The sequence below is a fragment of the Lipophrys pholis genome (genome assembly GCF_963383615.2).
Source record: "Lipophrys pholis genome assembly, chromosome: 6".
Classification (NCBI taxonomy): Eukaryota; Metazoa; Chordata; class Actinopteri; order Blenniiformes; family Blenniidae; genus Lipophrys; species Lipophrys pholis.
Genome location: NC_137629.1, coordinates 1,795,411 through 1,813,263, shown reverse-complemented (window position 1 = coordinate 1,813,263; position 17,853 = coordinate 1,795,411). Strand labels below are relative to the sequence as shown.

The 17,853-nt window shown below is 42.2% G+C and overlaps 1 protein-coding gene across 1 annotated transcript in view; it reads left to right on the top strand.

Annotated features, from left to right (window-relative positions):
* The window catches only part of ldb2a (LIM domain binding 2a), a gene marked incomplete at its 5' end in the record, with an annotated part of 113,600 nt that overhangs the window by 14,044 nt on the left and 81,703 nt on the right, over positions 1-17,853 (top strand). Inside the window, one exon of the mRNA XM_080465536.1 lies at positions 14,488-14,590. Coding sequence (XP_080321662.1) covers positions 14,488-14,590 — 103 coding nt within the window. The remainder of the gene's footprint in view (positions 1-14,487; positions 14,591-17,853) is intronic.

Here is a 17,853-nt window from a genome sequence, read left to right as displayed (position 1 = left end):
TGAGGAGGCTTCCTAAAGGAGTTAGGAAAGGTGATAGGAGGCTTCCTAAAGGAGTTAGGAAAGGTGATAGGAGGCTTCCTAAAGGAGAAAGGAAAGGTGTTGGGACGCTTCCTAAAGGAGTTAGTGAAAGGTGTTCGGAGGCTTCCTAAAGGAGTTAGGAAAGGTGTTAGGAGGCTTCCTAAAGGAGAAAGGCGATCATGTCGTTGTGACCGTCGGACTGCATTTCCACTAGGTGGTGCATTAATAATCCGATGGTGGTGAAGGTTAGTGACGTCTGTCGAACCAATCAGAGTGAGAATAGGCTGCACTAAAACTGGACTTTACTGTGTCAGTTCTATAACATCCAGAACATTCCTAGTTGGGATCTGGGTTCTAGATGATTTCAAGTGGTTCTAGGCAGATTATTGCTTTGCTAACTTCCATGATCTGCTCCTTTTTCAGTCATCCTGAGTTTCCCTGAACGCTCCGATGAGCGGGTTCCTTTAAATGTTGTCGCCGCAAGGAATTGTGGGGGAACATGAGCTGGTCTCCTTTGGTAAAGGAACCATCAGTGGTTCCTAGGCTAAAGGAGGTTCTAAAGGAAGCATCAGTGGTTCCTAGGCTAAAGGAGGTTCTAAAGGAAGCATCAGTGGTTCCTAGGCTAAAGGAGGTTCTAAAGGAAGCATCAGTGGTTCCTAAGCTAAAGGAGGTTCTAAAGGAAGCATCAGTGGTTCCTAAGCTAAAGAAGGTTCTAAAGGAAGCATTGAGCCTCCTTTTCTTAGCTTAATGAGAATTCCAACGCTCCTTATCATGGCCGCCACTTAAATACTTCTGGGGTTTAAGGAGAAGTGGATAGGAAAGGGGATAGGAGGGACTGTTAGGAGATAGGAGGGACTGTGAGGACGCACCCACTGTATTTTATACCTATAATCTGATAGATCATTAGAGAACTTGGACTCGGACATGGGATTGTGAGTTTACAGGTTTGAATCCCACAGCAAACAGTTCAGCAGTGTGGGTCCTTGAGCAACACCTCCGACCCCACTGCTCTCTGGGCATCACACCGAGACATCCCACTGCACCAAGACACCCCACCGCACCAAGACACCCCACCGCACCAAGACATCCCACTGCACCAAGACATCCCACTGCACCATGATGTGCCACTGCACGATGATGTCCCACAGCACCATGATGTCCCACTGCACCAAGACACCCCACCGCACCAAGACATCCCACTGCACCAAGGCGTCCCACTGCACCATGATGTCCCACTGCACCAAGACATCCCACTGCACCAAGCCATCCCACTGCACCAAGGCGTCCCACTGCACCATGATGTCCCATTGCACCCTGATGTCCCACTGCACCAAGACATCTCACTGCACCAAGACATCCCACTGCACCAAGACATCCCACTGCACCATGATGTCCCACTGCACCAAGACATCCCACTGCACCAGGACATCCCACTGCACCTGACATGCATATCCAAGATTAACCAGGAACAGGATGGATTAATTATAAAAAGTCTTTTTCAGGACTGAATTGTGACACGGTGGTGCAGTGGTTAGCCGTGCAGTGAGAATATCCTGGTTTGAGTTTAGGCTTGTGGGCCTTCCTGTGTGGAGTTTACGTGTTCTTCCTCTGCATGGATCAGTCTCCTCCTGCTGCTTTATTTGAAAATAGTTAATTAAAGTGTTGTAGGTGTGAATGTGTGAGTTTGGGCTGTTTGGGCAGGAGGAGAGTGTTTCCTGCCGTTTCATTGGTCGACAGACGGATGTTTGTAGTGGAGATTAAACTCCACGATCTCTGGTCCAAAAATATTCCTCCTCTTGGATGTTTTAAATGTTGCAGACAGACCAGAGGATCTGTTTCATTAAATACAGAAGCAGGTTAAAACTTAAGCCTTTACTTTTAATTCTTTTTTTAACTCTCCAACATTGAGTTTTTAAAGCTGCATCAAGCTGCGGCGTGGAGCCGAGCGTGTTCCTGATGAGGTTGTTTCAGCCTCCGGGTTCAGTTGCTGTGCGTTCAGGTCGAGGCTGCACTTTAATGTGTGGCTGCTTTCATCAGCTTAACAAGCAACAGGTGAGGAAACCTTCAAAGCCACAAGCAGCACAACAGCAGCGCCGCTACAGACAAACAATATGAGTGGATTTGATGAAATCCAGTATTGATCAGGCTTCGGGCTCGGCGGTGGGAGGAAGTGTGCCGTGCTGATTGTTTATTGGGCTAATTAGTGCAGCGGAGGGAAATAAAAGCACGATGGGCGGAATAATGTTTGTGTGCGAAGCAGAACCTGCATCCTCACCTTCCTTTTGATTTTAATTTCTCATGGGTGCCGTAAATAACGTTATTTCCCCGCGTTGTCATTCATGCATCTCGTTGCTTTAGCGTTTCCAGCCACATTGACGTGTGTTTTTGACTTAACGTGGCGCCCTGCGATTGTGTCTGCGCTGCTGATATCGACTTATTTTTGTTTGTGTCCATCGAGGGGAAACGCTTTTAAAGCTCTCTGGGTTTTCATTGAACTCGCTCGCGTTTTGTGTTTTTATTGCACCTGCTTGCACACCCCGAACTAATGATTGTTGTTGTTTGTTTGTTTCATCCACTTACTTTTTTTTTTAATGTAGAACTTTAAAAGTAGAGATGTCTGATATTTTCCGTAACTGATTTGAAATCTACTTTTTAAACTTTTATAAGTCGTCAGCTGTCTCGAGATAAAATCAGAAGTACGCACAATATAAAACTGAGTTTGTTTCATTTTGAATTACTGGATTGTTTGACCTAAAAGTTGATAATTAGCTGAACTGAGCCGGTAGATCATTGTCTACCTAAAATCTAAGGCCCGTTTCCACGACAGCCTTTTAAGCGAAAACACATCGTTTTCACGTTTTTGTTTCAGAAAAAGTTTCGCTTTTCCACAACAACGTTTTGAAAACCATGTAGTTTTCATGTTGGACCACTAGTGGGTGCTGTTGGTTGTTTTTGTTATGAACCCACACACATGAGCACAGAGAACAATATGCTCTAAACATTCATAATGGGATTACAGGATATTTGTATAAAAATTCATATAAACTACAGCGTCCCAGAAGAGTATGGAACATTAGCGCCGTTAGCATGTCAGGTTTGAACTAAAACTACACAAAAAACAAAACAACAAAAACGGAAATATACTAACGGCATTGGCTGCATTACACCAACACAGCAGTTAAGTCGTGGCATGTATTGTTCTTAAGCTTAAATAAAACACTTTTAATAGTTAGAAACACCTAAACACTCTTGTCTGTCCACCTATTAAATATGTCCCCCTGGAAACGACTGCAGACATATAGTTCCGCCTGAGATAGTACTGTCTTTGGGAGTAGGAACCAAAATTAAATATGTGAAAAAATGAATAACTTGATGCAGTAACAGGTTGTGTCGTTTGACTTTCTGATCATCTCTTTTAAACATGAAGCTGTTGTGATTTTGTTTCCTGCTCCTGCAGTGAAGAACTTCCTTCACAGTTTTGTGATATAAGAGGGGACAGATTCCTGCCTGATAACCTTAAACCTCCATCCTGAACCAATCAGAGTGTCTGAAGCGGCTCCTTGACTGCCGCTCGTAACGTCTCACACTGAAAAACAAAAGAGACAGTTGATTGGAATCATGCTTAAGTAAATTGAGAGACAGGCAATTAAACATGATCAACTTCCTCACTGGACTTCATTTCTGAGTCGCTTCCTGGGGAAAGTGCAGCGGCTGTTCAAGGGCGATGACTTTTCTCCCTCCGCATTCATCTCTGTTCATTTGCATAATGCCTGGCTGTTGGCCGACTGCAGCAACATGTTACATCTGCATTATATGAAAACAATTAAGGCAGACCTGTGTTGGTATCAAGCACCTTTACATGATGAAAGTGGGCTGCTTTATGCAGAGTTTTATGTACTTTGTCATTCTAAGGACCCCTAATAGTTCCAGTACCTCGGTACTAATGTGTTTTTTTCTCCCCACTGGGACGGCCACGTTTTCATTTATTCTGCACAGAAGTTGCACGAACCCATAAATCCACCAGTCAGCTTCACATTGCTCCACCCCTCACCTGCTGCGCCTCCTCCTCCTCCTCCTCCTCCTCCAGGTAATTAGGCACCTGGCTCGTCAGCTTCCACTTTCAGAACCAGGCTTTTGTTTGGTAAAAACTTAAACCTCATCTGTTTGTCTGAGTGAGTTTTCCTTCCTGACAAAGACTCATCATTCATTTCAGTCGTGGTTCGGTTTTTCTCTCCAGGATATTTTCAGTACTTTGAGTTTGTTAATCCTGTGACTGTCAGATGACCAGTCATCAGACTCGTGTCCAAACAAAACTCAGTAAACAGACAGGTGATATGATTCCTGTCCTCTTCTGTTTTAATTAACAAACCATGACTTGATTATTTACTCTAATAATTCAGGAAACTTGGGATACATCTCATGTTTTATGGAGCTTTTAGCAGTTGGTTTGTTAAAACGTTGATATTTGAGCTGATAGTTCATTTCGTTCTCTGACGGAACTCAGTTTGATCTAAAGCAGCTTTCATAGTGACGAACACTCAGGATTGTTTATTAGATTTCCTGCAAGCAAACTAATTGATTTAAAATGTTTACACTCATGCATGGAAGTTAGAATTATGTACGATGGATTCAGCTGCACAGACGGAGGGTTGATAGAGATTAACTCTAATTCGTTTGAGAAATAAGATTCAATCATGACATTTCCTGCATTGATCTATTATATTCCAACTCTTTAACTCACATGTTCCAAAGAAATGTGGACAATAATCTCTTGAGTATCATACGATTCAATAAATTCTCACAAAGCCGCTACACACACTCTCCAAAAATATCGTTTTTATTAGAAAACTATGGGAATTGTGTTATTCGCTAAAGGCCTTCACGGCACAATGAGAACAAACCCGAATGTGGAGATTCTCCACATGCAGCACACGAGTCCTTGCTGCTGTTGAGTTGTTTTTGCTCCTCAATAACCTGAAGCTGTTTGAATCTTTGACAGCAGTGAAAACTGGCCTGGCCCACCAGTCGGCCGCGCTACGTGCTATTCAGGAGCTGAATGGGGTTTCAGACGTTGGTAATTCTCCAAGGTCGGGGCCCAGACACGCCTACACTCTTGGAGGCTTTTCTGTCACAAGAGGCTCCAAGCAACCACCAAAAAATAAATAAATAAATAAATAATATACATATATATATATATATATATATATATATATAAAGAAATACAGACACACAAAAGCTCGCAGGGAAAACGGCTCGTGTCGAACACAGAGACATTGGCACACGGTGTGTTAGAGAGAGAATAATGAAGAGGAATCTGGGGTCTTCTCTTATACGACGGCATTGTGTGTGAAAACTTCCTCCTCGGAGGACGAGGATGATTTACTGAGTATCTTTGTGTAACTTGAAGCACTTGTGGGTTTTATGAAGTGTTTTCATGGACAATGAAACTTGTGTCATCTGCCTATCCGTCCTGTAAGGACGTTTCTTTATGCGAGGACTTAACCCGCGGCTCTGCTGCCATTTGTGGAGGATCCTCCCTGTGCCGTCCCTCCAATCCTCTGGATTTCCTGTAAATCCCTGCGGCCCGGCCGGAGCCGCTGATTTGTGGTTGTCTGGTGGGCAATTGACACATTGATAAATCCCCCTCAGATGGGACGCCATTCCCGGGAATCAATAGAGCCTTATCGGCTGACGGCCGTCACGGCCGCGACCACGCCGGTTCACCCCGGGTCCCCCGGAGCCGCCGTGATTTGTAGCTTCTGACAACAAACACCGTCATGCCACGTGGTTCGTCAGGGAGTCCGCGGGCGTAAACGAAGGCAGGATGTTGTCTGTCAGCGAGCGGCGGCGGCGGCCGGGAGGGCAGCAGCGAGAGGGAGGTGGAAGTGGAGACAAAAAGAGGATGAACGTCGGAGGCAGAGCGCGTGTCAGTCATCATTTTAAAACCTGCTACCAAACAGAGAATTAAAGCCCCAAACAATGAGGTGAAACTCCCCAGGGGTGTGTGTGTGTGTGTGTGTGTGTGTGTGTGTGTGTGTGTGTGTGTGTGTGTGTGTGTGTGTGTGTGTGTGTGTGTGTGTGTGTGTGTGTGTGTGTGTGTGTGTGTGTGTGTGTGTGTGTGTGTGTGTGTGTGTGTGTCTGGCTCCCATCCAGCTCCTCCTCTGTCTTCAGATCCAGACTAACTAAACCTGGCCGCTGCGTTTGGACAGGAGCTGCAGTAACTTGCACTGTGGAGGATCAGCGGCTCCAGAATCCAAACACTTCACGATACGACGGAAAAGTTTCAGCAACATTCAGGCTCCGTTTCCACGACAACGTTTCAAGTCAAAACGCATCATTTTGCTTTTACGTTTTTGACAGGTTTCGCGTTTACACGTCAGCATTTTGAAATTGATGTCTGTTTCTACGGAAAAAACAGAAACACTGAAAACTATATTGTTTTCATGTTAGGCCACTAGTTGGTGCTGTTGTTAGCTTTAGTACTGGAAGCACACACACACACACACACACACACACACACACACACACACACACACACACACACACACACACACACACACACACACACACACACACACCCACACACACACACACACACACACACACACAGCAGAGAACAATGAGCTCTAAACATTAACACCAGGAGAACACGGACATTCTAGTGGACAGTCCACCAAGTTGGATTGTTATTATGGTGACTGTCAAAATAAAACTACCAAGTTGGATTGTTATTACGGCCACTGTCAAAATAAAAGTACCAAGTTGGATTGTTATTACAGTGACTGTCAAAATAAAACTACCAATTTGGATTATTATTATGGTGACTGTCAAAATAAAACCACCAAGTTGGATTGTTATTACAGTGACTGAGCATGTGCATAGCATCTAACTAGAGCTACACTCGGTAGAGCGCAGGTCTTCACCCTCGCCACTTTTGTTTGCGGACTCAAGTTAGCATCGCTAGCATGATAGCCATTAGCTCATATCGATGCTAACTAGCCTGTGAGGTAGCTACATTAATGTGGAACACTGAGCACGGCGCGTCTCCATGGCAACAGATGCTGATCTCCTTGGATCTCCTCCATCAGGTGCCTCTCATCTTTTTTCTCAGTTTTGAAGGATTTATTCAGAAACGGTTTCTCGTTAACGTCCCAGAGTCGACTGGTCGTTGGATGATGACATATCATCCCTGAAAATGTCATGCAATGCAGGAGAGTAGTTTTTGCAAACATTTGGTAAAATAAATACATACAAAGCAGTACGAGTGAGTATTTTCAAAAAGTTCCAGATTGAACAGAAACACAAAACGCCACAGAAGTTTAGCGTTTTCACTTAAACGTGGTGTAAACAACCTCTCAGCTCGCTCTAATAAAAGGGTGATTAATTTTCAGAATAATTGATTTTGAAAGAGTTCCACTAGTTGCATGATTGTGAATGCTGAAGCTAAACGCTGGCCGTGTGCCTGAGATGTGCTTGTTATTTCCAGATTCCTCGGTTGTCTCTGGGTGGGAGGCTTTTCAGCAGCGACACAAACTAAAGCATATCATCTGTGGTTGAACCCTGCTGAGCCGGACGCCGCTAATGGAGACAAGACAATAGACACGCTGCTGTCAACTCTGCTCTTTGTGGAATAAACGCTCTCTCTCTCTTTCTCTCTTTTTTTTTTTTTCCGAGCGTGTTTGTAGTTCGGAGCCGAATATCAGCGAACTGCCAATTGAGTCAGAGCAGAAAATACTATTTTGTAAAAACAGAGTAGGAAGGTCACACAGAGAAATAATCTGAAAGTAAGAGTAAAAGTGAGTCCGGCTATTGTGGAAAGCAGACAGGAAGTCAGTGTGAGTGAAGCCCTGTTTAACTCTGAGCGAGGGGGGCGGGGCTAACTAACCCTCCCCGGTTTAAAGGAAGAAGTATTCTGTCCAAGTGAAACGCTTTTCATTAAACCAGTAAGAGGAAGCTTAATGAATAAAACGGAGTGATGGGAGCCCTCAGGATGACGGCACTTCAGAAATTTATCTCCAACACTAAATCCAGGCAGTTTATGTCAAAACGGGGATCGTGCAGCTTTTCCACGAGATCCCGTTTTAACAGCAGTTCAAAGTTCAACAGAGTCGTTCAGGTGAAATACAGTTTATTGCCCGGCACCAGAAATCATTAATTCGCTGAAATTAAAGAATACAGCCGGCGATCCTCCCATCCTTCATCTGGGAAACCAACGGCAACAATAACGTCACGTGTAAATTGGATTCAGCTTCGTCTTTTGTGCCGTCGACGGAGGAGGAGGAGGAGGAGGAGGAGGAGGAGGAGGAGGAGGAGGAGGAGGAGGAGGAGGAGGAGGAGGAGGAGGCAATAAAAAGACCCGTTAAAAGTCAAAAGTTACAGAATCAGCAACAAAAGGTAATTAAAGTTTCAAGGTAATTTACTTCTTAGTCAATAGATCGTCTCCTGTCAAGACTCAACTGATGCAATTCTTTGCAACCAGAATTTATTATTAATGCTATTTTTGGTCAAGGTCGATGTATTTGACCTCCTTTACATTATTGTAAGGATGGATCCCTCTCCAACAAACAATATTTCCTTTTCAGCTAATTCTTGAGGGGATATGATGGCTTTTCTATACTATTAAATCATAGATATGTAAAGTGTTTGAGTCCTTCAGTTCCAGGTTTTTGGTGTACTTCTTCAAGTGTTTATGTTTTAGGAGCAGCTACTTTAAACTGAGGAGAGAAACATCGTCCACATTGTATATATATATATATATATATATATATATATATATATATATATATATATATAAATTATGCAAGTAGAAGGGCTGCAATATGGCTTAAATGTTATATAATGAGGTTCAAAAGTACAATCTGGAATTAAAACACTGGAAAAAATAATCCTGTCATTACTACTGTGATGCAGCCACCAGGTTTTTAGTGAGAATTTGTTTCTGCTTGAGAAGTGAGTAGAATTTGTCTGTTCATGCAGTTTTTATTTTTTATGTTTGATGTTTTGAAGCGTTTGTATCAGTCCAGGCTGGTTTCAGGTTAAAATGCGGCTTCGTTTCTCTTCACTGATGATCGTAGGTCAGGTGGTCAAACATGAGGCACACGGGAGGTTCTAATGCAGCCGACAACGGTAAAAATATCAAATCAGGATTTTTTAAATCATAAAATCACAATCAAGATTTTATCCTGATTCTTTTTTTACATGGATTTTTTTTTTTTTAGATTACTTGGCAATTTTCTGAAAAGTGAAACCAAACCATGTAAAACAGTCCCAGCAGAAAAAAATAAGACAATTTGGGCCAACGAGCCTTTCTGAACACATTTAAATTTTAACAGTTTGCAATTTTGCCAACATGTGCTATGAATGTAAACATACTACAAGGTAAACAACAATACTCTCATAAAGTGCAACGTCAAAAGTAAAGTGCTTTCGATGGAGTTTTCACAAAAACAGTGAAACATGAAATGTAAAATAGAAAAAACTAAATGTCAATTAATTCAAATAATACTTCAGGCTTATTTCAGATGAGATAAACAGAAATATTAACTGTTATAAATGAAGCCAATTCTGCCAAATTCTTACAGGATTCAAGTACTGAAACACTAAATAGCTCATAGAAGAGAGTCAAATAAAAAGGCAAACTTAAGTACTGAGTTTAACTCATAAAGTGATTTCAATATTTATCCAACGCCAGTATCTATAAGCTGATTATTAAGAATCCAACAGCTTTAGAACACGTTACTGTTCAGACGTCTGGCAGAGTTTTATGACCAGATTAGAGTCACAGGTGGTGAAAAGGTTTGTTGTGTTGATGTCCGGCGTCTGAGCCGCGTCCGTGCAAACTTTACTAGTCACGGTCGTTTACCTTTTGTCGTCGGGGAAAAGCCAAACTTCCACACGAGGGAGGCGGAGTTTCTTCTCGGGACAAAGTCCCTCGTTTGGCCTTCAGCCATGCTTCGATTGGATGATCAGGACTGTGAAACTTCAGCATAGAACTGCAACATGTAGAATGTGTTCTACACACGATGAAAGGAGCTCTCTGCTTTGTCCGACCGTCAGCTGCTTCTAATCCTTCATGATGTAACGTCTCCATATCGCACATCTACATTTATTTAAAAAAAGAAAACCGATTTCTTTGGCGTTTTGGACACCGCGCCGAGACCCGAGCTGAGATAGCAGGCAAGCAGCCATGAAAGTTGAGTTTTCAAAATCTCCCACAATGCAACAGCTATAAGAAAAGTTTTTTTTTATTTTGCACCAGGAGGTTTTATTAAATTTTCCTTTATGTTATGTTTTCGTGTGAATATTTGGTTTTATGAAAATAGACATTTTTATCACAAGTACTCTGCACTGCAACAAGGAAAAACCTTAAAGTTTAAATTTAAAGCTTATTATGGCTCTATTTAAGTGGTCCGGCACATTCAAGGAGAGTTTGGACTGTTTGTGGCTCGTGAACTAACACATGTTTGACACTCCTGCCGTAGTGACTCAGCAGGCCATGAAGATGCTTGTTTCAGCTTTTTGAGATGTTTGTGGTCCAGCTGAAGTCAGCTGAGGAAGTAGAATCCGTCTGTTGTCGTCCAGAGCTCCTCAGGAGAGCAGCAGTATAATATATAGAAAAAACATTTAGATTCATTCCACTTGTGGTTTGTTTGACGTGTGTTTGGTTTTAATGTAAGCGAGTGTATCTGAACAACGTCACGGCTGGAAAGACGTTTGATGTTTTCTCTGTTACAGTTATGAAACGCTAACTTGTGCAGAATATCAAGTACTTGATATGTGTATTAGTGTGATCTGAGTGAGATCACCTGGTTTAAATGTGCAGAGTTTATTATTCAGCAGCATGAAGCATCTTCTTGATACGAGATCTTCGACCCTGTGCAGGAGGATCATAGTGACATTACCATGTGAGCTGCAGATTCTTGTTTGATTTGTTTCTAAAGCCTCTGAACCACCAGTTAGCGGAGCTCCAGAACTGGAGTCACTTTATTTTGACTTCCTCCTCCTGCGGTAAATTAATCCTGCTTTTCTCTGGAAGCAAACGGCAGAGTCCCATTGTTTCTGAAGTGTTAAAAATCCTCCATTGTGTGTCGGTGATTACGATTCGGGAGGAAGAATCCTGAGGAAGGCCACAAACCAGAAGCGTCCCTCTCTTGTTTTCCGTCGTCACAAATAATCCTCTTTAGAGTGAAGTGAGCAAACATCTGGTGGCGCCGAGCAGCCAGCGTGTTCAGGCCTCTTTCACACAACAAGTGAAGACACACGGTTTTGTTTCAGGAAGGCTTCACCTTCACATCACCTGAAAACGACGGCAGAAGCTCTCAAAACAACGGTAGTTTTAGTTCTTTCTTTCTTTCTTTCTGAAACAGATGTATTGACCTGACACGACACACACACGCGCCTGCATCTCTGTCATTTAGGCTCCGCCCACACTGCAGGTCTTGATGCCCAATTCCGATTTTTTGCTGGGATCATCTCAAACACGTGTGAACGCGATCGGACCGGATGTTTTCGGGCCCCAGAGGGCAGAAGACGACGTGAAGTCATGCCGAGCAGCTCGCGATTTACGCGTGACAGGTCGGTCAGCACCAGGGTTGCCAGATGTGACTCACTGTTTTCACCCCAAACAAGGTAAAACCCAAACCTCCATAAAAACCAGTTCAAATCTCAGCCTGCGTAGAAATCATGTTAAAACTATAAAACTACTATGTGTAATAAAGAACACAACATAAACACACAAATGCGTGAAATAGACAAAGTAAAAAGGAAAGAGAGTTTGTCTAATTGGAGGATACCTGCCTTATCTGGCAACGCTGGTCAGCGTATACACTCCGTTTTCAGTGGTTAAAATACGAACCGACAAAATCTAGACAACATGAGGAGGAACGAAGAAGGAGAATGAGGAACAAAGAGAGTGCAGCTTTTAACAGCTTTTATTCTGGCGGAGCCGCTTCCTCCGGAGCTTATCCGTGACGTCAGTCAGACGTCAATGACGAAGCAGTCGCATGTAGAGAAATATGAGAATTGGTTCCACATACGATGGAGGTCTGGGTCTGGAGGGAAAACATCGGGACGTGGAAACAAAACAATGAGTCACTGTGAGCAACAAATGAGAGTTGAGTTGCGTTTCCCTGCAGTGTGAAGGAGGCCTGAGATTCACAGCGTCACAGTGAGGACGTTTCTCTGCGCGGTTCTGTGTAAACAATTACTCTGATTGACCCGGTGGGGGCGCTATAATAACAAGCCAGTGTTTCCGTGTTTCTGGCACAGCTGGTGCGGGGCTTATTGAAACTGGTCTGCGCTGAAGATTTCACTGAAGAGCAGAACATTGAGAGGCCATAAATTGATGTGCTTTTCTCAAAGGCCTCAATTAAAATGCTCATTTTCTATTCCATTAAATCATCAACCGTTTTTCTGATTAATTAATTAAGCAAAAAGATTAAATATCTGTTGGCTGCAGCCTCTTAAAATGGTAAATTTACAGTAATATATTTGTGTCTCAGCCTGCACGTTACAGAAAACAGTAGTTCAGTGATGATTATTTTTTCACTTTGGACCTTTAAACACACTGATTGCTCTTTTTGTGCTCCTTTGTGGGCAGATTTTATTCAAAAAGCAACTAAACGATTAATAATGAATATATGTATGTATTTCCTCACAGCTTCCATCATCCATCTGCTGCAGAATAAACAGAACAACTGCTGTTCTTCTTTAAAAAGTACATTTATGAACATATGTTTCTCCTATAGTGGCGTAAAATCAGGGAATCGACTTCTGTTATCAAAGAGTAATGTGTGTGTGTGTAAGTGTGTATCTTGATAATTTAATCAGCTGATACATGAACACAATGGATAGATATTTACTTCAACTTGCTGTATCTTTGCTGCACGGTAACGTAACACTGTTCGGAGTTTGCATGTTCGTTTCTTTTCATTTCTTTCTCCTCCGGTTTGCTTCCACAGTTGGAAGGTTTCAGGTGAGTTTTGTGTTTACCGGCAACGTTTTGAAAACGACGTCCATTTACATGGAAACGGCAGAAGCAATGTCGTTCTCATGTTGGGCCACGAGTTGGCGCTGTTGTTAGTTTTAGTACTGAAAGCACACACACACACACACACACACACACACACACACACACACACACACACACACACACACACACACACACACACACAGAGAGCAGAGAACAATGAGCTCTAAACATTCACACTGGGAGAACACTGACATTCTAGTTGACTGTCAAAATAAAACCACCAAGTTGGATTGTTATTCTGGCGACTGTCAAAATAAAACCAGTAAAGTTGGATTGTTATTACGGTGACTGTCAAAATAAAACCACCGAGTTGGATTGTTATTACGGTGACTGTCAAAATAAAACTACCAAGTTGGATTGTTATTACGGTGACTGTCAAAATAAAACCACCAAGTTGGATTGTTTTTACAGTGACTGTCAAAATAAAACCACCAAGTTGGATTGTTATTACGATGACTGTAAAAATTAAAGCACTAAGTCCAGGAGAATATAGACTGGGAGTCATGACACCACAGAGGAAACTTTGTTCTGATTGGCTCTACTGAGCATGTGCAGAACTACTAGTTACTATGGTGACCAGGAGCAGAGTTTCTGCCACCTGCACCGTGTCCCTGACAGTTGCGGTTTCTCCTGTTTACACCACGGCGGAGTCGGAGCGTTTTCGAAAAGTTGTGTTGGTGACGTCTGCGCCACGCTGACCTGCAGGCGCTCCGATCGCTGCTCGACGGCGACGTGGCTAATTGTCCACATCAGGAGAGCGCCGGCTGTCCGTCCGCTCAGCGCCAAATAAAAACATGGCGATGTGTCACAGCGTGTCGGGAGAAATTAGCGTCAGTCCAGAGTCGGCGGGTTTTTTTCCCACAATGTTTCTGGAAACGTCTGAGGAGGACGAACGGCTGGCGGACGAGTCGTTTCAGGCCAAAGAGATTTACATGATTGTGTTTCCTCTCACTTCCTGTCCTTCTATTTCTAACACTCAGTGCCGATGTACATCGGTAAAGCTGCATCACACACATCGTTAAACTCCATTTACTGGCTTTTTTCCCCCTATTTTGTTAAACTGCTTTTATAATTGAAGCGTTATTTAAAGCTAAAACATTTAGATGAAGTTCACAGCATTCATTTACATGACAAGAGGAATATTCTCAAATATCAACAAAACAATATGTGTGTTTTTTTTTCTAATCTTGTCTGCCTGCTCGCAATATCTTTGTCTTATCGATATTGAATTTATGTAAAAAGAAAAATGCAATAGGACAAGAGTAACAAATGTGATAAAAGGAAATGTGCCGGGTTATTAAATAGCGAAAGAAAATCAGGAGTTTTCTGCCAAACTGAAGCAGCGCCTGCTCCTTTTCAGAAAACCCGCGCTCACGAAATGAAGCCGATTATTAAAAACAGTGTTTAATAATGAATCTCTCTCTTGATTTCTCTCGTAGGAAAGTGACAGTTTGTGGTGGGACGCCTTCGCCACAGAGTTTTTTGAGGAAGACGCCACGCTCACGCTCTCCTTCTGCCTGGAAGACGGACCAAAGAGATACAGTAAGACAACAACTCCTCTTCTGGTTTATTACTGACGCAGCCGCCTGTCTGATTGAACTGAAGAGCTGAAGTTGTACAGGTACAGGTACTGGTACAGGTACAGGTGCTGGTACAGGTACAGGTGCTGGATTCCATGTCGGAGCAAAGTGTTTCCCTCACTTAAATCAACACAAACATCAGCGTCCTGGGCCTGCGATCGCTCGCTTCATTACATAGTAAACTCTCTGGTTTACTCTAGTGAGCAGTAAATTAAGATTTAAGACTCTTATAAACTATTAATTTGTTATATTCCCCCTCGCAGAGCCTGGGTACTCCAATAAAACGCGGCGGGGTAAATGAAGTACATTGTGCAGTAAGCGGGGAGTGGATGCAGCCGATAACTTCTGACGTTTACTCTGAAAAGTGAAGCTGCAACAACCGAACGAGACATCTGCGCTCTAAAACTCGTTTTCTGGACTTTTATTGATGAGAAACTTTGAGGAATACTGGGTGGGATTTGCTTTAGAGCTGGAGAGACAATCAACACTCTGGTCTAGACGTCTATTACTTTAACTGGAAATGATGATAAAACTACCTCAAAAAAGAACGTTTGCTTATAAAATCGGGGTAAAGTTGTGCCAGTGATGAAATAAATGACAGTAACTGAACTCAAACAGCATACAGACGTCGATCTACTGAAGATAGAGAAATATAAAGCTCACTATGTAATGTTCTCCCTCTAAAACACCAATGAGAAGCAGATCAAGAAGACATTTCCTCAGCTGGCTCCTCATGACTTTTATTTGTTGATTTTATTCTATTTTCTGTGTTGTGCTTCAGATCGATCAACATGTTTAACAAGTTGGGATTTATTTGCTGTGAAGCTCCTGGACGTCGAACTTTCTCCGCTAACATGCAGACAAACCAAAGTTCATCTGGAAACGTCTGATCATCTTCATGTAAACTGGATTGAAAGTGTTTAAACCGTCAAACGTACAAAACTTGCCATACAAGTTATGGCATTAACTGCAGTATAGTCATTAGACCACCAGGGGCGCTCTTCAGTCTGTATCATGTGGTGAATCAAAGTCGAAGTCGCTTTATTTGTCAGTTCAGCCACACATTTTCACACATGTAGAGAACTGAAATAGCTTTTCCCTCTCACACGACAAATAAAAAGAAATGACACACGCTAAAAGAGTCAAAAAGTAGAAAATCAGTTCAGGTGATCAGGTTTACGACACAGATGTAGAAATGTGTCCACGTTAATGGTGATTTCAAAACTTTTACAAGTTATTGTGATCATGTATTGATCTTATATCCTGATAATACGAACTAGTCAGCTATGATATTGACGTCCAGCTACATGTGGACAAATGTTTTATGCCTTTTAAGATGTAAATAGTTGAACACAATGTTGTGTAGGTTGTATTGCAGATGTGCAAATGGTGAACGGAGGCATGATATCCTTGAATTTGCAGTTCCTTTATTCAAATTCCAGCTTTGTCATGTGTTGTAAAATGATAGTTCATTAAATATGAACTTCTGTATTATATATCAAAACAAAGACAGAGATTTAGAGTTCGAGTTATTTATGGATTATAATGTAGTTATTTGAGCTCAAATTGTGAGTTTGACATCCCTGATCTCACTTCCTTGTAAATCTCTTTCAAAATGAAAGTGCGGTTAATTTGCACTTTAGTTTGCTTGTTGCAGGATCTTAGTAGATCGGGGCCCCAAGTCTCATTTTAAGTACTAATTGTTTGATAAATGCTGGAATTTACGATATTTCCACCTGAAGTGACTCTTGAGTTTTGATTTTTGATTCTCCTCCTCCGGCTGTGTGCTGCTCGTAACGACGGCCTCGTTCTGGAATATATAGATATATAAAAAAAGAAGAAGAAGAAGGCTGGTACGGTATTTCCTCTTTACTTTAACCTGCTGTGTCTTCTTCCAGTTAAGTTATTGATTCCCTGAATTTCCCCAAATGCCTTCATGACACCTCAGAGGAAAGAAATGTGTGAACTTGCTGACTAAGAGATTTTTCCAGTAAAGATTCGTACCAGTGAGTCAAACGGTTCTGCATTCTGCACAACGGAGGGAGAAAATTGGTATCCGTCCTTCTCCTCACAATGGCCTTTTCTCTGCAAGTGATTGCTGATCATTGGCTCAACTTCACATGTAACTCCTGGTTGCCTCTTTCTGAACGTTTCATCACCGGTCTCTATTGTGGCCTGCACTTTTTAAATAAACATGTAAGTACACAGCAGTCTTGAAAATACTGAGATTGTTGGGTCCGTCTGTACCGAGACACAAAACCTGGGTTTAGTGTTTTTAGATCTGAACCTTTGTTCTTTATGACTTTTCGTTGTTTTTTAACCTATAAGAGTCAAATCTTGTTCATTCAGTCTCGCTGTGCGTAAAGTATGAGATGACTTTCAAGGTATTCTAGGGCGCTTAATGCAGTTCAGGGTGGCAGAGTGCTGGATCTGATCCCAGTGGGCTGTGTGAAGGCAAGGCCTGTGAGGCTTACCACTGTCCCACCGTGCCACAACAATATGTGATGGTTAATATGAATCAATATTCTAATAAAAAACTGGTCTGAATGACACGAAACAACAGCCACGCTGTCGTCTTGGAGACGGTGTTGTGATCTTCTGCTGGTATTTTTATTAAAGCCCGAAACGTTATCCCACGTGCACCTTTAGTCTTGCAATACTAGTTCACACCACAAGGTGGTATATCGAGTCTGGGTTTGTACACGGTGGATTAGCAGGTAGAGGCAAAGTGAACAGGTAGAAAATGTTAACGTGTTTGTAAGATGTGATATTTTGGTGTGTGGACGGGGGTTAGAGTCCCGATGTTATTACCAACGAGACGAGGTAAAATTCTGCCCTTCTAAAGGGCATTCATTGAAATTTTAGGAAATATGGAAATTTAACGTCACGATTATATTCAAGGCGTTTCTACTTGTATCAAGATGTTTCATCCCATTTTTTTAAAATCACACATTTCATGTCTTATATCTTAAAAGTGTCTCTAAATGGTTAAAAATGCTCATTAAAACCACACCTATTGATTTTGTCCACATTTTATACACTAATAGGTGCCGTGGTACATTAATATGTTATTTGGACAAAAATGGTCTAAATATGACTGACTGGACATTGAGTGGATGTTTTCACTGAGCACGTCATCAAATATGCTGTCAAAGGGGCAAAACACACAATTCTGATTCTTTTATTATGAGATGTGTGAAGGAGAAGTATTACCTCAAACCCCTG